Source organism: Aphelocoma coerulescens, unplaced genomic scaffold (genome assembly GCF_041296385.1).
Source record: "Aphelocoma coerulescens isolate FSJ_1873_10779 unplaced genomic scaffold, UR_Acoe_1.0 HiC_scaffold_118, whole genome shotgun sequence".
Classification (NCBI taxonomy): Eukaryota; Metazoa; Chordata; class Aves; order Passeriformes; family Corvidae; genus Aphelocoma; species Aphelocoma coerulescens.
This window is the reverse complement of record NW_027183476.1, coordinates 642,816-656,701: the sequence shown is the minus strand read 5'-3', so window position 1 is coordinate 656,701 and position 13,886 is coordinate 642,816. Positions and strand designations below refer to the sequence as shown.

Here is a 13,886-nt window from a genome sequence, read left to right as displayed (position 1 = left end):
GATGATTTCAGGGTGATTTGGGGTCGATTTTGGGGTGATTTGGGGTCGATTTTGGGGCTGGTTTTGGGATGATTTCAGGGTGATTTGGGGTCGATGTTGAGGCCGATTTGGGGTCGATTTTGGGGCCGATTTGGGGTCGATTTTGGGGCTGGTTTTGGGATGATTTCAGGGTGATTTGGGGTCGATTTTGGGGTGATTTGGGGTCGATTTTGGACTGATTTTGTGTCGATTTTGGGGTGATTTTGTGTCGATTTTGGGGCCAATTTGGGGTCGATTTTGGGGCTGGTTTTGGGATGATTTCAGGGTGATTTGGGGTCGATTTTGGGGTGATTTTGTGTCGATTTTGGGGTGATTTTGTGTCGATTTTGGGGCCAATTTGGGGTCGATTTTGGGGCTGGTTTTGGGATGATTTCAGGGTGATTTGGGGTCGAGTTTGGGGCTGAATTGGGGTCCGTTTTGGGGCCGATTTGGGGTCGATTTGGGACTGATTTTGTGTCGATTTTGGGGCCGATTTGGGGTCGATTTGGGGCTGATTTTGTGTCAATTTTGGGGCCGATTTGGGGTCGATTTTGGGGCTGGTTTTGGGATGATTTCAGGGTGATTTGGGGTCGAGTTTGGGGCTGAATTGGGGTCGGTTTTGGGGCCGATTTGGGGTCAATTTGGGACTGATTTTGTGTCAATTTTGGGGCCGATTTGGGGTCGATTTTGGGGCTGGTTTTGGGATGATTTCAGGGTGATTTGGGGTCGATGTTGAGGCCGATTTGGGGTCGATTTTGGGGCCGATTTGGGGTCGATTTTGGGGCTGGTTTTGGGATGATTTCAGGGTGATTTGGGGTCGATTTTGGGGCCGATTTGGGGTCGATTTTGGGGCTGGTTTTGGGATGATTTCAGGGTGATTTGGGGTCGATGTTGAGGCCGATTTGGGGTCGATTTTGGGCTGATTTTGTGTCGATTTTGGGGCCGATTTGGGGTCGATTTTGGGGCTGGTTTTGGGATGATTTCAGGGTGATTTGGGGTCGATTTTGGGGTGATTTGGGGTCGATTTTGGGGCTGGTTTTGGGATGATTTCAGGGTGATTTGGGGTCGAGTTTGGGGCTGAATTGGGGTCGGTTTTGGGGCCGATTTGGGGTCGATTTGGGACTGATTTTGTGTCGATTTTGGGGCCGATTTGGGGTCGATTTGGGGCTGATTTTGTGTCAATTTTGGGGCCGATTTGGGGTCGATTTTGGGGCTGGTTTTGGGATGATTTCAGGGTGATTTGGGGTCGATTTTGGGGTGATTTGGGGTCGGTTTTGGGGCCGATTTGGGGTCGATTTTTGGGGGGACTTGGAGCAATTCCGGGGTGATTTTTGGGAGCAATTTTGGGGTCGATTTTGGGGCCGATTTGGGGTCGATTTTGGGGCTGGTTTTGGGATGATTTCAGGGTGATTTGGGGTCGAGTTTGGGGCTGAATTGGGGTCGATTTTGGGGCTGGTTTTGGGATGATTTCGGGGTGATTTGGGGTCGATTTTGGGGTGATTTGGGGTCGATTTTGGGGCTGGTTTTGGGATGATTTCAGGGTGATTTGGGGTCGATTTTGGGGTGATTTTGTGTCAATTTTGGGGTGATTTTGTGTCAATTTTGGGGCCGATTTGGGGTCGATTTTGGGGCTGGTTTTGGGATGATTTCAGGGTGATTTGGGGTCGAGTTTGGGGCTGAATTGGGGTCGGTTTTGGGGCCGATTTGGGGTCAATTTGGGACTGATTTTGTGTCAATTTTGGGGCCGATTTGGGGTCGATTTTGGGGCTGGTTTTGGGATGATTTCAGGGTGATTTGGGGTCGATTTTGGGGTGATTTGGGGTCGGTTTTGGGGCCGATTTGGGGTCGATTTTTGGGGGGACTTGGAGCAATTCCGGGGTGATTTTTGGGAGCAATTTTGGGGTCGATTTTGGGGCCGATTTGGGGTCGATTTTGGGGCCGATTTTGGGATGATTTCAGGGTGATTTGGGGTCGATTTTGGGGCCGATTTGGGGTCGATTTTGGGGCTGGTTTTGGGATGATTTCGGGGTGATTTGGGGTCGATTTTGGGGTGATTTGGGGTCGATTTTGGGGCTGGTTTTGGGATGATTTCAGGGTGATTTGGGGTCGATTTTGGGGTGATTTGGGGTCGATTTTGGGGCCGATTTGGGGTCGCTTTTGGGACTGATTTTGTGTCGATTTTGGGGCCGATTTGGGGTCGATTTTGGGGCTGGTTTTGGGGTGATTTCAGGGTGATTTGGGGTCGATTTTGGGGCCGATTTGGGGTCGATTTTGGGGTGATTTGGGGTCGATTTTGGGGCCGATTTGGGGTCGATTTTGGGGTGATTTGGGGTTGATTTTGGGGCTGGTTTTGGGATGATTTCAGGGTGATTTGGGGTCGATCTGGGGGCCGATTTTGGGATGATTTTGGGATGATTTCAGGGTGATTTGGGGTCGATTTTGGGGTGATTTGGGGTCGATTTTGGGGCTGGTTTTGGGATGATTTCAGGGTGATTTGGGGTCGATGTTGAGGCCGATTTGGGGTCGATTTTGGGGCCGATTTGGGGTCGATTTTGGGGCTGGTTTTGGGATGATTTCAGGGTGATTTGGGGTCGATTTTGGGGTGATTTGGGGTCGATTTTGGACTGATTTTGTGTCGATTTTGGGGTGATTTTGTGTCGATTTTGGGGCCAATTTGGGGTCGATTTTGGGGCTGGTTTTGGGATGATTTCAGGGTGATTTGGGGTCGATTTTGGGGTGATTTTGTGTCGATTTTGGGGTGATTTTGTGTCGATTTTGGGGCCGATTTGGGGTCGATTTTGGGGCTGGTTTTGGGATGATTTCAGGGTGATTTGGGGTCGAGTTTGGGGCTGAATTGGGGTCGGTTTTGGGGCCGATTTGGGGTCGATTTGGGACTGATTTTGTGTCGATTTTGGGGCCGATTTGGGGTCGATTTGGGGCTGATTTTGTGTCAATTTTGGGGCCGATTTGGGGTCGATTTTGGGGCTGGTTTTGGGATGATTTCAGGGTGATTTGGGGTCGAGTTTGGGGCTGAATTGGGGTCGGTTTTGGGGCCGATTTGGGGTCAATTTGGGACTGATTTTGTGTCAATTTTGGGGCCGATTTGGGGTCGATTTTGGGGCTGGTTTTGGGATGATTTCAGGGTGATTTGGGGTCGATTTTGGGGTGATTTGGGGTCGGTTTTGGGGCCGATTTGGGGTCGATTTTTGGGGGGACTTGGAGCAATTCCGGGGTGATTTTTGGGAGCAATTTTGGGGTCGATTTTGGGGCCGATTTGGGGTCGATTTTGGGGCTGGTTTTGGGATGATTTCAGGGTGATTTGGGGTCGATGTTGAGGCCGATTTGGGGTCGATTTGGGGCTGAATTGGGGTCGATTTTGGGGTGATTTGGGGTCGATTTTGGGGTGATTTGGGGTCGATTTTGGGGCTGGTTTTGGGATGATTTCAGGGTGATTTGGGGTCGAGTTTGGGGCTGAATTTGGGTCGGTTTTGGGGCCGATTTGGGGTCAATTTGGGACTGATTTTGTGTCAATTTTGGGGCCGATTTGGGGTCGATTTTGGGGCTGGTTTTGGGATGATTTCAGGGTGATTTGGGGTCGATTTTGGGGTGATTTGGGGTCGGTTTTGGGGCCGATTTGGGGTCGATTTTTGGGGGGACTTGGAGCAATTCCGGGGTGATTTTGGGAGCGATTTTGGGGTCGATTTTGGGGCCGATTTGGGGTCGATTTTGGGGCTGGTTTTGGGATGATTTCAGGGTGATTTGGGGTCGATGTTGGGGCCGATTTGGGGTCGATTTTGGGGTCGATTTTGGGACTGATTTTCTGCCGATTTTGGGGCCGATTTGGGGTCGAGTTTGGGGCCGATTTTGGGATGATTTCAGGGTGATTTGGGGTCGATTTTGGGGCCGATTTGGGGTCGATTTTGGGGCTGGTTTTGGGATGATTTCAGGGTGATTTGGGGTCGATTTTGGGGTGATTTGGGGTCGATTTTGGGGCTGGTTTTGGGATGATTTCAGGGTGATTTGGGGTCGATTTTGGGGTGATTTGGGGTCAATTTTGGGGCCGATTTTGGGGTCAATTTGGGACTGATTTTGTGTCGATTTTGGGGCCGATTTGGGGTCGATTTTTGGGGGGACTTGGAGCAATTCCGGGGTGATTTTGGGAGCGATTTTGGGGTCGCTTTCAGGGTTCATTTTGGGGCCCCATTTCACCCCATCTCCCAGCCCTCCCAACATCCCCGAAAGTCCCGAAAAGTCCCGAAAATTCCCCAAAATTCCCCGAAATCCCCTCACCGGCCACTCTGAGGGTGGAGGGGCTCCGGGCCAGGGGGTCCCCGAGCCCGTTTTGGGGGGTCCCGTCCCGCAGCCACAGGAGCCGCACGGGCTCGGGGGGGCCCCGGGCGCTGCAGCGCAGCGAAAACGGGGTGAAAACGGCCAATTCCAGGTCCTGCGGCTCCTCCAGGAAAACCGGGAGCCCTGGGAACGGCAGAGAGGGAATTTGGGAAAAAATTCCGGGCAATTCCGGGCCATTTTGGGCCATTTCGGGCCATTTCGAGGGTGGAAACCCCCCCCCCAAAAAAACACCCCCTCCCCCCCCCCCCCCAAAAATGGGGTGAAAATTCCCAGTTCCAGGTTTGGGGGATCCCGCAGGAAAAACCGGGAGCGCCGGGAATGTCCAGGGGGAAATTTGGGGGGAAGTTTGGGGGGGTTTGGGGGGAATTTAGGGGGTTCCTGGAGGGTTTTGGGGAGTTGTAGTGGGGTTTGGGGCGGATTTGGGGGGGAATTTGGGGATCCCGGGGGAATTTGGGGGATTCCGGGGGAATTTTGGGAATTTCGGGGTCCCAGGGGGGATTTGGGGGGGGATTTGGGGTGGATTTGGGGGATTCTGGGTGGGTTTTGGGGGGGGATTTTGGGATTCCCAGGGGAATTTGGGGAATTCCGGGGGAATTTTGGGAATTTTGGGGTGCCAGGGGGGTTTGGGGTGGATTTGGGGGATTCTGGGTGGGTTTTGGGGGGTGGATTTTTGGGATTCCCAGGGGGATTTGGGGAATTTTGGGAATTCTGGGTGAATTTTGGGAATTTTGGGATCCCAGGGGGAGTTTTGGGGTGGATTTGGGGGGTCCCGGGTGGGATTTAGAGAGGGATTTTTCAGGGTCTCGGGGGAATTTGGGGAATTCCGGGTGAATTTTGGGAATTTCGGGGTCCCAGGAGGGTTTTGGGGTGGATTTGGGGGATTCCAGGTCAGATTTAGGGAGGGATTTTGGGATTCCCAGGGGAATTCCGGGTGAATTTTGGAGTTCCAGGTGAATTTTGGGAATTTCGGGGTCCCAGGGGGGTTTTGGGGGGGATTTGGGGTGGATTTGAGGGATTCTGGGTGGGTTTTGGGAGGGGATTTTTGGGATTCCCAGGGGCATTTTGGGAATTTGGGGAATACTGGGTGAATTTTGGGAATTTTGGGGTCCCAGGGGGGTTTTGGGGTGGATTTGGGGGGCCCCGGGTCAGACTTAGGGAGGGATTTTTGGGGGTCCCAGGGGAATTTTGGGAATTTGGGGAATTCCAGGTGAATTTTGGGAATTTCGGGGTCCCGGGGGGGGGTTTTGGGGTGGATTTGGGGTGGATTTGGGGAGGATTTGGGGCGGATTTGGGGCGGATTTGGGGCGGATTTGGGGTGGATTTGGGGCGGATTTGGGGCAGATTTGGGGTGGATTTGGGGCGGTTTTGAGGTGGATTTGGGGCGGATTTGGGGCGGTTTTGGGGCAGATTTGGGGTGATTTTGGGGTGGATTTGGGGCGGTTTTGGGGTGGATTTGGGGCAGATTTGGGGCAGTTTTGGGGCAGATTTGGGGCAGATTTGGGGCAGTTTTGGGGTGGATTTTTGGCGGTTTTGGGGCAGATTTGGGGCAGATTTGTGGCAGTTTTGGGGCAGATTTGGGGCGGATTTGGGGCGGTTTTGGGGTGGATTTGGGGGATGATTTTAGGGTGATTTGGGGTCGATTTTGGGGTGATTTGGGGTGGATTTGGGGTGATTTGGGGTGATTTGGGGTCGATTTGGGGCAGATTTTGGGCAGATTTGGGGCGGATTTGGGGTGGGTTTGGGGCGGATTTCGGGCGGATTTCGGGTGGATTTGGGGCGGATTTTTGGCGGTTTTGGGGCAGATTTGGGGCAGATTTGTGGCAGTTTTGGGGCAGATTTGGGGCGGATTTGGGGCGGTTTTGGGGTGGATTTGGGGGATGATTTTAGGGTGATTTGGGGTCGATTTTGGGGTGATTTGGGGTGGATTTGGGGTGATTTGGGGTGATTTGGGGTCGATTTGGGGCAGATTTTGGGCAGATTTGGGGCGGATTTGGGGTGGGTTTGGGGTGGGTTTGGGGCGGATTTCGGGTGCATTTGGGGCAGATTTGGGGCGGATTTGGGGCGGTTTTGGGGTGGATTTGGGGTGGATTTGGGGTCCCCTCACCTGCCAGCTCCAGGTGGGCCTCACGGGACAGCAGCCGCGCCCCTCCCCCAACGCGGGCCCAGCACCGGTAGCGGCCGGAGTCGGACACGGCCAGAGGGGAGAGCCTGGAACGGGAACGGGATTCGGGATTTGGGGTCGGGATTGGGGGGGTTGGGGGGGTTTGGGATCGGGAATGAGGGGTTTGGGGGATTTGGGGTCGGGATTCGGGATTTGGGATTTGGGGATGGGGGATTTGGGATCGGGAATGGGGGATTTGGGGTCGGAAATGGGAGATTTGGGGGATTTGGGGTCGGGATTGAGGGATTTGGGATTGGGAATGAGAGATTTGGGATTGGGAATGGGGGATTTGGGGCATTTGGGGTCGGGATTCGGGATGTGGGGTCGGGATTGAGGGATTTGGGATTGGGAATGAGAGATTTGGGATTGGGAATGGGGGATTTGGGGCATTTGGGGTCGGGATTCGGGATTTGGGGTCGGGAATGGGGGATTTGGGATTGAGGGATTTGGGGTCAGGATTGAGGGGTTTGGGGTCGGGAATGGGGGTTTTGGGGTCGAGAATGGGGAGTTTGGGGGATTTGGGGTCGGGAATGAGGAGTTTGGGGTCGGGATTCGGGATTTGGGATTTGGGAATGGGGGATTTGGGGTCGGGAATGGGGGATTTGGCATTGGGAATGGGGGGTTTATGGGATTTGGGGGATTTGGGATCGGGATTGAGGGATTTGGGATTGGGGATGGGGGGGTTGGGATTGGGAATGGGGGTTTGGGATCGGGAATGGGGGATTTGGGGGATTTGGGGTCGGAAATGAGGGATTTGGGGGATTTGGGGTTGGGATTGAGGGATTTGGGATCGGAAATGAGAGATTTGGGATTGGGAATGGGGGGTTTGGGGGACTTGGGATTGGGAATGGGGGATTTGGGGCATTTGGGGTCGGGATTCGGGATTCGGGGTCGGGAATGGGGAATTTGGGATTGAGGGATTTGGACCCGGGAATGGGGGATTTGGGATCGGGAATGGGGGATTTGGGGTCGGGATTCGGGATTTGGGTTTGGGGATGGGGGGTTTGGGGTCGGGAATGGGGAATTTGGGGTTTTGGGATCGGGATTGGGGATTTGGGGGATCGGGAATGGGGGATTTGGGGGATTTGGGGTCGGAAATGGGGGATTTGGAGGATTTGGGATCGGGATTCGGGATTTGGGATTGGGAATGGGGGATTTGGGATCTGGAATGGGGGATTTGGGGTCAGGATTCGGGATTTGGGATTTGGGAATGGGGGATTTGGGGTCGGGAATGGGGGATTTGGCATTGGGAATGGGGGTTTTGGGGGATTTGGGATCAGGATTCGGGATTTGGGGTCGGGAATGGGGAGTTTGGGCGATTTGGGGTTGGGATTGAGGGATTTGGGATCGAGATTGGGGGATTTGGGACGGGAATGAGAGATTTGGGGGATTTGGGGTCGGGAATGGGGGATTTGGGATTGCGGGATCGTGGGGACACGGGGACATGGAACGTGGGAATGTGGGATCGTGGGGACACGGGGACAGGGGGACAGGGGGACACAGGGACATGGGATTTGGGGATCATGGGATCGTGGGGACACGGGGACAGGGGGACACCTCAGGAGATGGCACAGGGACATGGGTGACACCTCAGGAAGGGGCACAGGACATGGGTGACACCTCAGGTGCCACTTGGGTGCCACTCAGGTGCCACTGATGGCGGCCCCAATGACACACGGGTGACCAAAGTGACCCAGGAGGTGCCACCTGGGTGCCCACCTGAGCTGGCTGGTGGCCACCCAGCCGCCCCCGGGCAGTGCCACCTGTGCCAGGTGACACCAACGACACAAAGGCGACAGACAGGTGACACAGGGGTGGCACAGGAGGTGACAAAAGTGACCCAGGAGGTGCCCCAGGTGCCCCCCGGGTGCCCACCTGAGCTGGCTGGTGGCCACCCAGCCTCACCAGGCAGTGCCAGCTGTGCCAGGTGACACCAACGACACAAAGGTGACACAGGGGTGACACAGAGGTGACATGGGGGTGGCATCAATGACACAGGGGTGGCACAGGGGTGGCACAGGGGGTGACAAAAGTGCCCCAGGTGCCCCCCAGGTGCCCACCTGAGCTGGTTGGTGGCCACCCAGCCTCACCCGGGCAGTGCCACCTGTGCCAGGTGACACCGAGTGGGTGACACAGGGGTGGCATCAATGACACAGGGGTGACAAAAGCGACACAGGGGTGACAAAAGTGCCCCAGGTGCCCCCCAGGTGCCCACCTGAGCTGGCTGGTGGCCACCCAGCCTCACCTGGGCAGTGCCACCCGTGCCAGGTGACCCCAATGCCACAAAGGTGGCACAGGGGTGACACAGGGGTGACAAAAGTGGCACAGGTGCCCACCTGAGCTGGCTGGTGGCCATCCAGTCTCACCAGGCAGTGCCACCCGTGCCAGGTGACACCGAGTGGGTGACACAGGGGTGGCATCAATGACACAGGGGTGACAAAAGCGACACAGGAGGTGACAAAAGTGCCCCAGGTGCCCCCCGGGTGCCCACCTGAGCTGGCTGGTGGCCACCCAGCCTCACCTGGGCAGTGCCACCTGGGCCAGGTGACACCGAGTGGGTGACACGGGGGTGACACTGACGACACAGGGGTGACACAGGGGTGACAAAAGTGCCCCAGGTGCCCTCCAGGTGCCCACCTGAGCTGGCTGGTGGCCACCCAGCCGCCCCCTGGCAGTGCCACCTGGGCCAGGTCGCTGTCCCCGTCGATGGCCACCCCGTCCCTGTCCCAGCCCAGCTCGGGGGGGGGCCCCCGGCCCCTCCCCCCCCACGCGGCACCGCAGCCGCAGGGACCCCCCCGGGGCGGCGCTGGCGTTCGAGGGGTGCTCCAGGAAGCGCAGCCCTGAAAAATGGGGACATTTGGGGACATTTGGGGACATTTTGGGGCTTCAGGAAACCCAAAATTCCCCAAAAAATGGGAAAATTTTAAATAAAATGCAAAAAACCCCCAAAATCCCGGGAATTTCCCTCAAAATCGACCCCCCAGGGTGGTGCTGGCGTTCGAGGGGTGCTCCAGGAAGCGCAGCCCTAAAAAATGGGGACATTTGGGGACATTTTAGGGACTTTTGGGGACTTCGGGAGCCCCAAATTCCCCCAAAAATGGGAAAATTTTAAATAAAATGCAAAAAAACCCCAAAATCCCAAGAATTTCCCTCAAAATCGACCCTTTAAGAGCAGCACTGGCGTTCGAGGGGTGCTCCAGGAAGCGCAGCCCTAAAAAATGGGGACATTTGGGGACATTTGGGGACATTTGGGGACATTTTGGGTCTTCGGGAGCCCCAAATTCCCCAAAAATGGGAAAATTTAAAAGAAAATGCAAAAAGCCCCCAAATCCCAGGAATTTCCCTCAAAATCGACCCCTTAAGGGCCCCACTGGCGTTCAAGGGGTGCTCCAGGAAGCGCAGCCCTAAAAAATGGGGACATTTGGGGACATTTTGGGGACATTTTGGGGCTTCAGGAAACCTAAAATTCCCCAAAAAACCAGAAAATTTTTTAAAAAGGCAAAAAAAACCCAAAATCCCAAGAATTTCCCTCAAAATCGATGCTTTAAGAGCAGCACTGGCGTTCAAGGGGTGCTCCAGGAAGCGCAGCCCTAAAAATGGGGACATTTGGGGACATTTGGGGACATTTTGGGGCTTCTGGAAACCCAAATTCCCCAAAAAAAGGGAAATCTTTAAAAAAAGGCGAAAAAAACCCAAAATCCCGAGAATTTCCCTCAAAATCGACCCCCCGGGGCGGCGCTGGCGTTCGAGGGGTGCTCCAGGAAGCGCAGCCCTAAAAAATGGGGACATTTGGGGACATTTGGGGACATTTTGGGGACATTTTGGGGCTTCAGGAAGCCCCAAATTCCCCAAAAAACCAGAAAATTTTTTAAAAAGGCAAAAAAACCCAAAATCCCAAGAATTTCCCTCAAAATCGACGCTTTAAGAGCAGCACTGGCGTTCGAGGGGTGCTCCAGGAAGCGCAGCCCTAAAAATGGGGACATTTGGGGACATTTGGGGACATTTGGGGACATTTTGGGTCTTCGGGAGCCCCAAATTCCCCAAAAATGGGAAAATTTAAAAGAAAATGCAAAAAGCCCCCAAATCCCAGGAATTTCCCTCAAAATCGACCCCTTAAGGGCCCCACTGGCGTTCAAGGGGTGCTCCAGGAAGCGCAGCCCTAAAAAATGGGGACATTTGGGGACATTTGGGGACATTTTGGGACTTCGGGAGCCCCAAATTCCCCCAAAAATGGGAAAATTTTAAATAAAATGCAAAAAAACCCAAAATCCCGAGAATTTCCCTCAAAATCGACCCCCCGGGGCGGCGCTGGCGTTCGAGGGGTGCTCCAGGAAGCGCAGCCCTAAAAAATGGGGACATTTGGGGACATTTGGGGACATTTTGGGGCTTCAGGAAACCCCAAATTCCCCAAAAATGGGAAAATTTTAAAAAAAGGCAAAAAAACCCAAAATCCCAAGAATTTCCCTCAAAATCGACCCTTTAAGAGCAGCACTGGCGTTCGAGGGGTGCTCCAGGAAGCGCAGCCCTAAAAAATGGGGACATTTGGGGACATTTGGGGACATTTTGGGTCTTCGGGAGCCCCAAATTCCCAACAAAAACGGAAAATCTAAAAAAAAATGCAAAAAAAACCCCAAAATCCCGGGAATTTCCCCCAAAATCGACCCCTTAAGGGCCCCACTGGAGTTCAAGGGGTGCTCCAGGAAGCGCAGCCCTAAAAAATGGGGACATTTGGGGACATTTGGGGACATTTGGGGACATTTTGGGACTTCGGGAGCCCCAAATTCCCCAAAAATTGGGAAAATTTTAAAAAAAGGCAAAAAAAACCCCAAAATCCCAAGAATTTCCCTCAAAATCGACCCTTTAAGAGCAGCACTGGCGTTCGAGGGGTGCTCCAGGAAGCGCAGCCCTAAAAAATGGGGACATTTGGGGACATTTGGGGACATTTGGGGACATTTTGGGTCTTCGGGAGCCCCAAATTCCCCCAAAAAATGGGAAAATTTTAAATAAAATGCAAAAAAACCCAAAATCCCCAGAATTTCCCTCAAAATCTACCCCCCAGGGTGGTGCTGGCGTTCGAGGGGTGCTCCAGGAAGCGCAGCCCTGAAAATGGGGACATTTGGGGACATTTGGGGACATTTTGGGGCTTCTGGAAGCCCCAAATTCCCCCCAAAATTGGGAAAATTTTTTAAAAATGCAAAAAAAACCCCCAAAATCCCGGGAATTTCCCTCAAAATCGACCCCTTAAGGGCCCCACTGGAGTTCAAGGGGTGCTCCAGGAAGCGCAGCCCTAAAAATGGGGACATTTGGGGACATTTGGGGACATTTTGGGGCTTCAGGAAACCCCAAATTCCCCAAAAATGGGGAAAATTTTAAAAAAAGGCAAAAAACCCCCAAAATCCCGGGAATTTCCCTCAAAATCGACGCTTCAAGAGCAGCACTGGCGTTCGAGGGGTGCTCCAGGAAGCGCAGCCCTAAAAATGGGGACATTTGGGGACATTTGGGGACATTTGGGGACATTTTGGGGCTTCGGGAGCCCCAAATTCCCCCCAAAATTGGGAAAATTTTTTAAAAATGCAAAAAAAAAACCCAAAATCCCCAGAATTTCCCTCAAAATCGACCCCTTAAGGGCCCCCACTGGAGTTCAAGGGGTGCTCCAGGAAGCGCAGCCCTAAAAATGGGGACATTTGGGGACATTTGGGGACATTTTGGGACTTCGGGAGCCCCAAATTCCCCAAAAAATGGGAAAATTTTAAATAAAATGCAAAAAAAACCCAAAATCCCGGGAATTTCCCTCAAAATCGACCCCTTAAGGGCCCCACTGGAGTTCGAGGGGTGCTCCAGGAAGCGCAGCCCTAAAAAATGGGGACATTTGGGGACATTTGGGGACATTTGGGGACATTTTGGGTCTTCGGGAGCCCCAAATTCCCCAAAAATGGGAAAATTTAAAAGAAAATGCAAAAAGCCCCCAAATCCCAGGAATTTCCCTCAAAATCGACCCCTTAAGGGCCCCACTGGCGTTCGAGGGGTGCTCCAGGAAGCGCAGCCCTAAAAAATGGGGACATTTGGGGACATTTTGGGGACATTTTGGGGCTTCAGGAAACCCAAAATTCCCCAAAAAATGGGGAAAAATGTGAATAAAATGCAAAAAAAACCCAAAATCCCGGGAATTTCCCTCAAAATCGACCCCTTAAGGGTCCCGTTGGAGTTCGAGGGGTGCTCCAGGAAGCGCAGCCCTAAAAAATGGGGTTTTTTAGGGGATTTGGGGGGGATTTTGGGGTATTTGAGGTCGATTTTGGGGGGATTTGGGGGGTTTTGGGGTTTTTTAGGGGATTTGGGGAGATTTTGGGGTATTTGGGGTGGATTTTGGGGGGATTTTGGGGGTTTTTTTAGGGGATTTTGGGGGGATTTGGGGTCGATTTTGGGGAGATTTTGGGGCTTTTGCGGGATTTTGGTGGCATTTTGGGGGGAATTTGGGGTCGATTTTGGGGGGATTTTGAGGCTTTTTGCGGGATTTTGGGGGCATTTTGGGGGGAATTTGGGGTCGATTTTGGGGGGATTTTGGGCCGGTTTTGGGGGATTTTGGGGCGATTTGGGGTCGATTTTGGGGAATTTGGGGGGAATTTGGGGTATTTGGGGTCAATTTTGGGGTGATTTGGGGTCGATTTTGGGGCTTTTTGCGGGATTTTGGGGGCATTTGGAGGGAATTTGGAGTCGATTTTGGGGTCGATTTTGAGGTGATTTTGGGGTGATTTGGGGTCAATTTTGGGGTGGATTTTAGGGTTTCTTTTGGAGGGATTTTGGGTCACTGTGATCGATTTTGGGGTTGATTTTAGGGCCCAGTTTTGGGGGGATTTGGGGTCCATTTTGAGGTGGTTTTTGGGCAATTTTAGGGTCGATTTGGGGGTAATTTTGGGTCGATTTTGGGGGGATTTGGGGTCAATTTTGAGGCGATTTTGGGGTCGATTTGGGGTGAATTTTTGGCAAATTTGGGGTCGACTTGGGGGCGATTTTGGGGTCGATTTTGGGCTGACTTTGGGTGGATTTGGGGTCGATTTTGGGGTCGATATAGGGGTGATTTTGGAGCAATTTTGGCGTGATTTTTTGGCAATTTTTGGGGTCGATTTTGGGTCAATTTTGGGGGTGATTTGGGGTCGATTTTAGGGTCGATTTTGAGGTCGATTTTGAGGCGATTTTGAGGCGATTTTGGGGCCATTTGGGGCCACCCCAGAAACCCCAAAAGCTCCCGAGACCCCAAAAAGCGACTGAGAAACCCAAAACTCTCCAGGACCCCCCCAAAAATCCCTCCAGGACTCCCCAAAAAATCCACCTCCAGCAACTTCCCCGGGACCCCCCAAAA

At 53.2% G+C, this 13,886-nt stretch overlaps 1 protein-coding gene across 1 annotated transcript in view; it reads right to left on the bottom strand.

Annotated features, from left to right (window-relative positions):
* LOC138100611 (tyrosine-protein kinase receptor UFO-like) overlaps positions 1–8,885 on the bottom strand; it is a 53,804-nt gene extending 44,919 nt beyond the window's left edge. The window contains exons 1-4 of the mRNA XM_068998486.1: positions 8,866–8,885; positions 8,249–8,413; positions 6,473–6,576; positions 4,309–4,491 (exon numbers count right to left, since the gene is read on the bottom strand). Of these exons, the coding sequence (XP_068854587.1) occupies positions 4,309–4,491; positions 6,473–6,576; positions 8,249–8,413; positions 8,866–8,885 (472 nt within the window). The remainder of the gene's footprint in view (positions 1–4,308; positions 4,492–6,472; positions 6,577–8,248; positions 8,414–8,865) is intronic.
* Between the last annotated feature and the right edge of the window lie 5,001 nt (positions 8,886–13,886).